This window comes from Ammospiza caudacuta, chromosome 6 (genome assembly GCF_027887145.1).
Source record: "Ammospiza caudacuta isolate bAmmCau1 chromosome 6, bAmmCau1.pri, whole genome shotgun sequence".
NCBI classification, from domain to species: domain Eukaryota; kingdom Metazoa; phylum Chordata; class Aves; order Passeriformes; family Passerellidae; genus Ammospiza; species Ammospiza caudacuta.
Window position 1 is genome coordinate 26,920,435 of NC_080598.1, and position 12,419 is coordinate 26,932,853.

Sequence of the window (12,419 nt, forward strand, 5' to 3'; positions counted from 1 at the left end):
TGGCACTGCTGGCCTGGAATTAAAAAGAGATTAAAGACATTTTTGCTCATCAGACTTGCAGACTTGATATTCAAGAAAACTAGAGTAATAATTCCTCTCTTCATAAAAATATCTTTATCACAAACACAGCTTCAAAAGCAGAACTGATCCTTCTCTGACACTGTAATTTGAAGGAGAAGGATCATTTCCTCTTGCAGGAAAACTGTGATAACTGAAAAGAGCCAACTGATGAGTTAATTGTGGAGATACTTAGGATATCACAAAAGCCATTTCAAGCTTACCAAAAAGCTTTCTAATATCTATGAGACCTATTTTTCCATTTCCCTAGCAAGTCTTGCATAAAACCTTATTAGATGCTGGAGAAATAATACAAAATTAAAGTAAGCCTTCAAACAAACAACAAGAACATTTAAATGAGCTATTTGAGTGTGTGCATTACTTTAAAATGCTAATTTAGAGCAACTACTTATACTTGAATTAAAGAATTTGCATTTTACACTGGTTTTGACCACAAGAAACATGGAAATTGAAGATTCTGAGAAAGTTATCCTGAGGGAATAGGAGGATTAGCAAAAAAATATTTTTAAAAGTAATATTGAATATAGTTTAACAAGAAGGCTTAAAATTTTATCTCCAAAGCTGAAAAGTTTTTCTCTTCCTCTTGTTACTGCTTTGAAATTCTGTTTCTAAAAATATTCGCTCCCCATCTGTTTCTGGTTAGGTTTTTCATCTGTGGCATAAAGAGTGAATAATCATGTGTTGCAGCTGTGAAAGAGACCAAATGATGGTGCTTCTCTGCCAGAGTACTGTTTGTCTGCCACACAATCCAGCTGCTCGGGACACTAGGCAGTCTAGGCAAGCTGAATTATTGCCATTCAGCTGCACATGCAACACAGAAGCTCTTTGGCTGTTTTAGACAAAAATACCAAAATGAATATGACTAAATCACAGGTTCTGCAAAATTACAGAAGAGCTGCTTTCTGTGAAGGTGGCCAAGTACTAGACAGACAGATGTGATCAAAAAAGGTCAGGGGGGTGTTATTATTTGGAGAGATGACCCATGATTTGGACAAGTTCATCAGTACATTTTGCAGCCCACTGCTCTTAGAGATCATCAATCCTCTTTCAAAGCAAATGTTCATACTTCAACTGGATATTCAACTTATATTTGGCCCTTTGCAGCCTGCTTTAAAAATCAGCTTTATTAGCCACTGAGTGGTTCTTAATCAATTCTTGTGGAAAGATTATTCAGGAAACTATCAGTGAGCAAAATTCAAAATACTGAACTGCGCTTACAATAGGAGACTCCCTCTAGCTGTACATCAGAGGCATCAAAGTTAGAAAAACTGCACTGGCTATACAGATAATATGCTTATAATAATTTACAGTGGTAGCATGTATTTTTAAATTCTACTCAGTCAAAGAGAGTTTTAGACATTTCTAGATGTAAGCTACTACTCACCTGAACCAGACAGAACTGCAGATAAAGGTGTTATTATTTATTTTCTGCCTGAAACCCCACATTTATTGAGTCCTCCGAACATCCCAAAAAATGCATACATCCCAATATATCTGATGGAGATTTTTGGTCTCCTCCTTCATGAAATTTTATCTCTATATCCTCATTTCAAGATTCACACACTGACAGAGTCTTACAATCCATGTTTGTCTTCACTTATGACTACAACAGGGCTTAGGCTCTGTACATTGCCAGGTTTCTTTTCCTCAGTAAGCCTTTTGCCTTAGTTTATTTGTATCACATAATCTCTTTGACTTCCTTCTATTTCTTTCTACTTTTTTCCTCCCTCATTTAGACCTCCACACAACAAAATTCCCTTCATTATCATCGAGCTTAATTCAAACTATATTGACAGCTTCATAACTATCACATATATCACATGACAATTCAATTCAGTGTATTTTTACTGTTATTCAAAATTTTCCCTGTACCATAGCTGCACATTGTAAATTCATAGCAAAGACTTTATTGCTGATGACAACACAATGAGCATTTTTCCTTTGAGAATGCCATGAACAGTATGTTCTCAATGGAAATCCCACACTTGTGTATTTAAAATGTATGGATTACGGATAGAAAAGACTATGGTATGACACAGATTGTGGTACCAATTCCAAGATTTTGCATTTATTTCTAATTTATTTTGTGGGTTATCTTGCTATCTCGCCACCTTTTCTTCTTCTAAGAAACACTCAAATGAGATTTACATAGTTTTGCATACCCATATACTTAAAACACTAAACATGTAGTGCCTGTAATAAAAATGCTACTGTAGTGAAGCCACTTATATATTACAATTAAGTAGATGAAGAGCTTGCTCTTTAAAGAAACTGTGACAGTAGCCAAAACTTCGCCAAATTTCACCTTTCTTCTCTAAAAAAACTTGCACATTACAATTCAGTTGGCTCAGCTGAGTCTGTGCTATTAGAGAGGTCTGTATATAAACCAAATAATCAGTCCTATTCCAAGAGCTGAGGAATGTGAATGTCCCCCAGAGAGCATGGAAACAGCAGTAGGCTGAGATATTCTTTCTCATTTCCTCACTCATAACTCACCCGTGTCTGCCTTAGCTGAACACCTCACATCAGCACACAGAGGAACCTGGGTTGGAAGGGACGTTTGGAGGTCACCCCATCCAACCCCCTACTCAAAGCAGGCCTATTAGATCAGGTTTTTCAGGGCAACTTTCTTTCCATTCTGTGTTTCTTTCCATTCTCTCCACTCATCCAGCCACATCCTCCTTCATGCCTTTGGTTCCCCACAGTGTTACTTTTTGCTACTGGGGAGTCAAAGCAGTACGTGAGAATGAGCAGCGCAGTCTATGGACAGCAGGGGAATGAGGATGTGGTAGAGCAGATAAGGGTTAGCAGGAGGTAGAGGAGGAGAGAGAAGGGTGGGAGGAGGTATTGGGGAGACCAAGGTTATGCAAAGGATTGGGGAAGCGGCTTTGTGGTAGGAAGGAATGCAGTTTCTGTGCCTTAAGGGCTCCCTCTGAGCTTCTGTTTTAACTCCCCAGCAGCAGAGCCGCAGTGCTTTGGGTATAAGAAGCCCTTTGACCACTGGTGCCTCTGTGCAGAATGCTTCGATTCCTCTGCCTTATGCAAAGTGAAGAATGTTTGGGTGCTGAGCTGGGCATTTGCGTATACAAATCAGTTTGGGTTCTTTTAGATTTACTGACATTTCTGAGTTTTCAGTGTCTGCTTTCAGAAACATAATTTTAGATTTCTTCTCTAGATATTCCCTCTTCCCTTTTTTCCCACTCACCCACACTGTGCTTTCCTTTCTCTGCTAACCTGAGCTATCAATTCCCAGCTCTTCGGTCAGCTTTTCTCCATAGCTAGATTCAGCCAGTAGATGCCTCCATAATTAGTAGATTCCAACTGCTTTATTCTCAATATCCCTTTTCAACTTTTGACCAGCTAGTTCATTGCTTCCTCTCAGGCCAACTTTTCTCACAAATGCCTCCAGTCAGCTTCTCTTTATGTGAGTGGTTCTCAGTTCCAAATTATTTGTTCAGCCATTTATAGTTTTTCCATCCCACATCCTCTTACAGTTTCAGTCTTATCACCAGTTCTCTTCCCTTTGCCCCATTTCTATTCCAGCTCCCCGTCTAATATTCTTGTCCTTCAATAATCTGTTTTAAATCCCTCCCATATTACCTAGAAAAACCAATTTTCTCCCCCCATCCACGCCCTTCAATCACATATTTTTATTTCCTCCTCCCACTCAAATTGGTGTGATCCCTTCCCTCTCAGAAGTTCCAACTATTTGCCCCCCAACCCTGCTGGTTCTCCCCTTTATTTTGATATGAGGGAGATAATGTTTGGAGCACAGGACACAAAGGCTGTTTGCTTTTACTTTAGGTGTCTGGATTAAGTCCAAGTCCCACATTAGCCCTGACATAAATGCATAGAAAACTCTGCTGAGCCCTGCACTGGACCTAAATGACCCAAAAAAACTTCTTCAGAGGGTGAAATGTAGAAAGTTCTCACTGAGCATATGGAGACTGCATTTTTTCCACATAGTCTAGAATATGCAGTAACTCAGGTTGTTTAGCATGAAGCCAGTTAAAAGAACATCCCTGAAATGAAAGCAAGCTGCTGTCAAATATACAGAAAGATCTCAAGTATGGAGTGCAAAGGGTAGGGATATAAAATGGTTGTGCAGAGGAAAGCTCAAATAAGCTCAAATTACCCAAATCTCCTAGATCCCTGTAAACTCAAGTTCTGTCATAAAGGTCAAGCGGTTTTGCACTGTACACACCAGCACTCTGTGATTCAAAAACTCAAAGGAAACAGTGAGGATTAGATTGGATATTGGGAATAGATTCTTCACCCAGAGGGTGGGTGGGCACTAGAACAGAACTTCTAGGAAAGCCACAGCAGGAACCTGCCACAGTTCAAGGAATGTTTGGACAATGCCCTCAGGGACCTGGTGTGGGTACAGGGGCTGTCCTGTGCAAAGTCAGGAGCTGGATTTGATGAACCTTGTGGATCCCTTCCAGCTCAGGATATTCCATGATTCTATGAGCACTTCAGTGGATGGGTCCTGCTCTGCACTGAGCCACTTCAGCTGTCCCACCATTCCCACCAGCAAATCTGCAGCCACTGAGGCAATTTTACTGCCTTGTCCTCAGAAACTGCAGAGCCACTGAGGAGGTGGTAATTTGATGACACAAAACAAAAGTCAGAGAAACAAATAAACAGAAATAGAGACAAGAAATTAAATGGCATGACAGAAACAACCAGGAAAAGAAGTCCAAAATAGAGAAGTAATATATAGACTTTCTGCCTGGATAGCTAAATTTGGGCAGAGTCACAAGCACCTAAATACATAGCTTTTTAATAAGAAGGTGTGTAGTCTTTTTAGAAGGAGGTGCTGTTAACTTTGGCTATAAATAATAAATTCTTGGTTTTCTCTGTGTAAGCCATGGTGCAGCTATCCAAAATTGCACAGCATGTCATGGCAGGGCACCAATTTCTGTCATTTTTGAACTTGATTTTGAATGACATGGTGAAAGACACTGTCTGAAGCACAGAGAAATAATTTCAGAGTAATTCCTCTGACAAGGAAGAATTTTCCCTCTCACTCACTTTTTAAGCACAGGCCCTGAGACATTTATTTCAACAGTTGCTTCACTGTTCTTGTACATTAGTTTCATTTGAACACAGGAGAAACTTCACACACTTGCTAAACAATTATCTAGTGTTGCAGTGCACTACAAAGTAGTTATCACAATCAACTGTGTAGTTTTGGGTCAGGGTAGCCCTTGAAATTATACATTTCATTTGCATAGCAGTTTTGTTATTAAAAGTAGTCAAATAATATAATGTAATGTAATGTAATATAATATAGAAAATGCTAGAAAAAGTTTACTATTACAACAATGCTGCCACCTGGTAACCTAATGTGTAATAGCAGACAAAACATTCATTTTTCCCAGTACTGAACAAAGCAATATATTTGAAATATTACTTTAAATAACATTAAAAGTCACAAAATCTGCAAAGTTTTTATTGGGTTAGAATCATTTCCCTGCATCAGATTAAGTCCTCATAGCTGTGTTTCATTGTGGGGAAGAAGTGAGACCCAAGCCCTTTGAAAGGTTTCAAGGCAAAGCAAACAGCCAAATGAAATTTCCTGACTCCCAGTGAAATATCTCAGGCACAGGATAGTAGCCAAATACAAATCATGGTAACTGCGCTCCACTAGAAACCAGGCAATGGAAATTAAACACAGGTGACATCCTGCCCATCTCCCTCACTCATCCATTAAAAATTGCTTCAAGGGAAGGGGAGGAGGTGTTTGGCCCTAAATCAGGAGAAGTATCAGCTGTGACTGTTGCATCAGCCTACTGAGAGAGTTAGATGTGAAAGACAGACACGGAGTTCAGTGACTGATGAGCTGCTTGCACACTGGTCTATTCTGAACTCCATGCCAAAATGTTAAATCATTTAAAAATTAGTTTTTCTACAGGAGAGTAAAGCTGGGGGGAAAAAAATGAAAACCACACCTTTTTTCTTTTTTTTTTTTAATTATTTTGTCAATACAAGTGGTGGCTAAAATATGCTCAATGTTTGGCCTCCAGAGTTTTTTGGTAAAGCTTAAAACTCAAAATTGATAAACCATCATGATAACAAAAGAATGATTGTCCACAGTTACTATTTAGCCATATATGAATATGCTAAATAATATGCATATTAATATGCAAAATCTTTATATATATATATATATATATATATATATATGAATTTTGCTAAATATAGGAATAAATAAGAAGCAATGATTGGAGCATGAAATGGCCATACAAGAATAATTTTCTAGTGAGATTTTCCCCCAGATCTTTTCTATATGATTAAGCAAAATTGAAACTTCTATTGGCATAAAACAGAACCTTGTAACTATTTTAAAAATTATATTTAAAAGAAGAAGAAAAAAAACTTGCTAGTTATCAAGAAACGTATGCTGTGGATCTAGTGGGTGGATGGGGAGGGAGGACTAAAACTATTTAAGTAGTGTCATGCTTTCTACTTGTGACTGCAAATGTCAGTATTGTGTAAGTGTCTCTGCAAAAGAAAGTTCTTTCCTTAAAGTTCACAGTTAGTTCTACAAATACAGTCTTTGGTTGAAGAGCTACAAAAAGAAACAAGAAAACCAGTTTGTGAGGGGCTGTTCAGCTCTGACCCAATTATGACAAAAACAAAAACTGAAATAAGTGGTAAGAATATAAGCAAATGCACACTTAGAGTAAGCAGGAACCAGCACACAGGAGATGTAACAATCAGATCTAGTTTGCCGCATGTGCTGTAAACATGGCAGTGCTGGAATTCTCCATGCAATACATGCCTGGAGCCAGAAAACGCTCTGCAGGCATGTGCAGCATCACACTGTGCTCTGGTTTATAGCACCAGATCAGTGGTAGCCAGCCTTGGGTGGCCTGAGCTCCCTGGCTCCTGGAACTTGGCTATATTTATCCCAGCTGATGTAGCCTGTCAAGTGCCCTGCTGCTGATAAGGTGCCGTAGCCGACAACAGGGGGGGATCAAGGGGGAGGAGCAGGATGGGGGCTTCCACCCCTGGGGATTTAGGGGGTCTCAAAAGCCCTGCAGTCCCATTCCTGTGTGACTCATACCCTGCTTTCTAGGTACAGCTGGGAGCTCCACCAGAAACAAAGGGAAGATGCCAGAGCCCGTAAAGAAAACAGGTAAGGATCATAACTGACAGACAAAACTAAGAACAGCCTGACAGGAAAAATGTGAGTAGATTATGTATGATAGAGAAATTAGATGCCTCAAAGGAAAAAATAAATAGACAGGGAAAAAATTTATAAAGTTATAGATGTAAGAGATACTGAGTGATCTTGAAGAGAAATTACTAACTGCTTTGATAACCCTCAGCCACAGAATTTTCTCAAGAGACTTTGGATGAGGCAAAAATAGAGGTGAAACTCATTTGATTCTCAGTTGCGCCTAATTTCTCATTTCCTTTCCTAGTCACCTTTAGGTCTCTGAAAAAAAAACAAATAAAGGCTTGTAGTCTCTCTCTTGGACAGCTAAATAGTATAAATATCTCCTGCTTTTATTTTGGGTTTGGGGTTTTTTCCGCCTGACAATTTCTAGAAGTATTATTGGCAAAATTTGATGGTATTTATTGTGAATGAAATCTCTGTGAAAATGAAAACAAACAGAACCCGGTCAGAGTTTATTCTTTCTGTTTCTTTTAACCACTGACAATAGAATTCTAGGAAAAAAAGGCAAATTGTACTGTGAAGAATACATGGCAATTTCTTTACCTTGCCCTCCTTCATCCTTTCCCCTTGAGCCAGAAGATAACTAGCCTTTTTCAGGAAGCCAAGGTCACAGAGCCACAGAGAAAAATGCCAGGAAACTACTTCAAATTTATGAATGTTTTAATTAAAAATCTTCAAATAAGGAATCACTCAGATGCTGCCCACACAGAGGAGGCCTAGAATGGGGTGCAAGGTGCAATGAATTTGGTGTTTGTAGGAGGAAGAGAGCCTGGGAAGAAAAGGAAGAGGCAGCTAACTTCAGGATACCTGCAGAGGAAGATGCCTCAGGAGCACTTTGCATCTACAAGTTTGGAAAAAAAAGCTGACAAAAGCTGAATTTCTGATTGTTTGTCAAGTGTGAACATGCTCAATAGTCAGGTCTGGAGAAATTTGTACTAAATCTGGGATTCTCCACTTTAGAGCTGTCACTTCATTGGTGCCAGTGCACATCCAGAACCACCACTACCTGAATGTACAGTACGAGGTGCACGTGTTTTTAGAAATGTACAGTTTCCAGAGTTAGCCAGTGCCAGCTGTGGAGACTTATTAATAATGGCCTTTGTGCTTTGCAAAGGCCTGAGCAGGATTGGTCTGCTCTTAGTTTGGCCACTGAGACAATCTCCTATTGTCACAATAACAAAAGGAGAACTTGCTAAGAACCTTCATTTGACCAAAATACTTTAAATCAGCCACTACCAGAGGCAGACCCATTACACACCCAGAGATTCCCCCATTACAACCTGCCAAGCATCAAAGCATGGTTAACTCCAACAAGATTCTTTGTGTTCCCTCTGTGTGATAACCCTAAAGCAACAGTGGTGTCAGCAATCCTTACATTGTATTACGAATATAACATCATTTCATATTCATAAGGCTGCCTTTTCTAATGAGTGTAGATTTGTATATAAAAAAGAAATGTATATTAGATCCTGTAATTGTAGATAAAAACTTGAAAATATAAGCTGGAAAGTTTCCTCAAAAATGAGAAAATCATACTTATATTCTGGTTTTAAAGTCACATGATTTTTAAGTTTTATTGAAATGTTCAATTGTTGTGAATGCAGACAAAAAGAAATACAACAGAGTAGGCAAAATTTGACAGTGACACCTTGGCATTATGACTTTTGATTTCTAATTCTTTAACTGCCTTTAAATTAACATTTCCATTCTCTGTGGGGGAGAGGCAATGTCTCTGTTTGTGAAGATGCCCACTTTTGCTGGCTAATGGTGAAGAGAAATTCTATCCCAACTTATTTCTCCAGAGAAATCTAACAGGTGTCTAACATCACTAGTCCTACACAGTTCTTATGAACAAACCAGACCAAACACTGGGATTATCACAGCAGGGGGAGGAAAAGCTCTTGTTACACACTCTGACCGAGACAGAACCAGTCACATGCCCCACAACTTTTAGAGAGGATCTTCTCAGTCTCCCAGGAGACACTAATCCCTTTGGTTTTCTATTTCATGTTGTTTATACAGTTCAAGCCATTTCAAGATGGGATAATGCTGAGCACCATCTTGGGAGGGCCAAATAGCCATTGGGCAATTCATACTTGGATAAATCACAATTCCTGCCTTTCACACACCATGTAGCCAGATTACTGAAGAGCCCAAAGAAGTCCCTAGTCTGTACTACTGAAATTTGTGCATCTGGTGTATATGCACAAGAAAATTCTTCATGTCAAAGAATGATCAGAGATACTCTGCTTATATCTGCTGTTTTAACAGGGCTTTTACTACGTAAAAAGAAATGAACAACAACAACCAAAAAACACCCAAAACCCGCCCAAATAAACAAAAAAACCCCATCCACCAACCCCCCCCGGAAAATCCCACCTAAAAACCAAAATCATTGTATAAACCATTAAACTTTAAATGGTGTGGTGAATTAGATTTTCCAACAGACATTCTTTCACTTTCAAATGCCCAACTAAAATACTTCAGGATAAAGCACTTCCCTACTTATTTCAAGAATGACAAAAGAACTGTCCTAACCTTCTAGAAAATCCACAAGAGAAACAGAATTTATAAGACCTGTAAGAGTTTTGTATGACAGCAAACAATCAAACTTTGAAAAGCAGCACTCTTTGCAGGTTTGTTGCAGAAACTTTATGTTTTTATCCCTTTGATTTAAACATTTCATAGTGTATCTATGTTCAAAAGCTCACTATTTTGAAAATTTTGATCATTTTTTTGTTCTGAAAATTCAGAAACGTTAAAAAAACCCCAACCATTTCCCTAAAAATATTTTATGACATTAGGAGGAAATAGTTGACTTTTAAACACCAAATTTAGTAGATAAATGGGACTTAATGGGAAGTATGTGCTTATTATAGCTGGGAAAGGAGAAGTCTATATTACTCACCTTCTCTGAAGATCAGTCAGCTTTTACTCACATATTTTATAGACTGAGGAGTCAAGATTTTGCAGTTCTGATTAGGAAATTTCATCCAAAATTTACAAATAACTTGTAAGTAAACAGAGGTTTCAATACTACTACTACTACTAAAAATAACAATTATCTTAATAATAATAATTGCATAATGAAGAGTTAACCACATAATTTTAGTTTGAATATGAGATCATTGTTTCACGTTTGCAAGCACCTAGCAGAACAAAGTACTGCAACAAACTTCTATGCACCACAGGAATGCAGAAAAAACCCTAAATTCATACAGACATAGTTTCCTCTTGTGCAAGTTAAGATTCAAACCAAGCTGAACATTATTATTCCCCTTTTACAGCAAGTGTGATGGATGCATGGAGAGAGAGGTGACTGATTAGTGAAACTATTCCTCGCCTGTTGCTCATGCTGCAGGAATTTGCAATCTCAGCTGCTGAAGTAGGCAAGGAATGATAAGATTGAGTCTTTCAATAGCTTCTGGATCATGGAATGATTAAGCTTGTAATTGCAAGAAGCCACTTAGGTCCTGACTGAGGAATGTGCAGCATCTTTATATAGTTCCTCAGAAAGGAATTTACAAGCTCCATTACTGAACTCTGCTTATCCTCAGTTGGGCTTTTAACTCAATGGAAGAGCAAATGATATAGAAGCAAAACTAGATGCCAAGTGCAAGCAAAAGTCAATTTTCAACATGAAGTCCTAACAAATTAAAGAATTCCAAAAGCTATTACTGCTTTTGTAATATTATTTAAATATATTGACCAATACATATTTTAACATTCTCTGAAGTACAGAGAATGTGCAATAAGATAACTCAGCTTTGTGGGAGAAACCTGTGATTATTTTGTCTAATTTCACTCATCACAAATTTCTGTTGTAGTTTCTAGCAGCTGCATCCAACCAGATACATTAGATTCTCCTCAGGAATTTATACCTTTAACAGGTTTTATTTCAGAAAGGAAGAAATATCATCTGAAAATGTCATCTAACACATATTCTCCTCTACCACTCTGTGTAGAAAACACATTTCTTGCTCACTTTCATTTCACATAGTTCACACATACTTTGAAATTCTAGTATTTCAGGAATAGTTTTTCAGCTGATGCTTGTGACTCTAAACCAGATTATTTAGAGGATGTTGCTGGCAAATGAAATTCTTTTGGTAATTTGAACATTATTTTACTGTACACCTTACCTCCATTTTTTCTGACAATAATGAATTAAGAATTGCTCTTCTAGCTTCTAATAATAATTTTTCTTGTTATTAGAGATACAACAGTACTTGGCAGCTACCTACTAACAATTTAATGCTGTACAAAGACAACAGAAAAACAGTCTCTGCCTGAAAACACTCATAAAATAAAAGCCCAGTAAATAGATTGACAGCTCAACAAGAGAGCAAAGGAAATAATTTTTAGTGCAATAGATAGAGACCCTGGTAGTAGCTTATCCATTTCTTGGGGTTTGCATAGGAGAGTATGAAAAAGACTTGAATCATAATAGTAAACTTGTTTGATGATGGATGTTAGAAAGACATTGCTTCAAAGCAGGTCAGAAAGCAAAGGAGAAAACATGAAGGTGCTAGAAGATTTAATAAATGGCAGCAGAATGAAGGCAGAATACTAAATTTGCTATTTTATTTAGGTGACTATTATGGAAAATTAGTTTTGGAACTCAAATTATTTTATTCTAGTTTAATTTGGTGCAAAGCAAATGTATTTTTTTTTCTTCATCCTCCTGATTGAAAGACCTACCAGTAAATTTTAAAAATGCAATCTGATCATAGATCTTCAAACAGAGGTTTTTATTACTGACCAGTTAAGCTGAAACTTGTGTAACATATACAGTGTATGGCTGATGTTACCTCTTCAGGTGTTTCAAGAGTTTTGGACGACACAAGTTCTGGTAGCTGCAGCCTTAACCACCAAAAAGTTTCTGCAAGATAACTGCAGACCACATACAGCTGCTTCCTCTTCTGCCTGGGGTAAAATCTGCTGGTTTATGTTACTCAGAAATTATGTGAGTGTGTTTGCATTATGGAAGCTAGAAGTGATTAGGAAGGCCTGGGTTATGAGAGGTGAAGTGTTGAAAAATGGGTTAGTGCAAAGTGGCCCTAGGCTCATTTTCTTTTATTAGCTTCATGTCCCTCTTCTCTCCCTTCATTAAATCCCCACAGCAACACCAACTCCATCCCAAATAAACACA

The 12,419-nt window shown here is 38.0% G+C and overlaps 1 protein-coding gene across 2 annotated transcripts in view; it reads left to right on the forward strand.

The window, feature by feature from the left end:
- Positions 1–7,126: 7,126 nt before the first annotated feature.
- MYBPC3 (myosin binding protein C3) overlaps positions 7,127–12,419 on the forward strand; it is a 59,325-nt gene continuing 54,032 nt past the window's right edge. For both annotated transcript variants that reach the window (XM_058806460.1, XM_058806459.1), the window contains exon 1: positions 7,127–7,222. In XM_058806460.1, the coding sequence (XP_058662443.1) occupies positions 7,198–7,222 (25 nt within the window). In that variant the 5' untranslated portion in view covers positions 7,127–7,197. The remainder of the gene's footprint in view (positions 7,223–12,419) is intronic.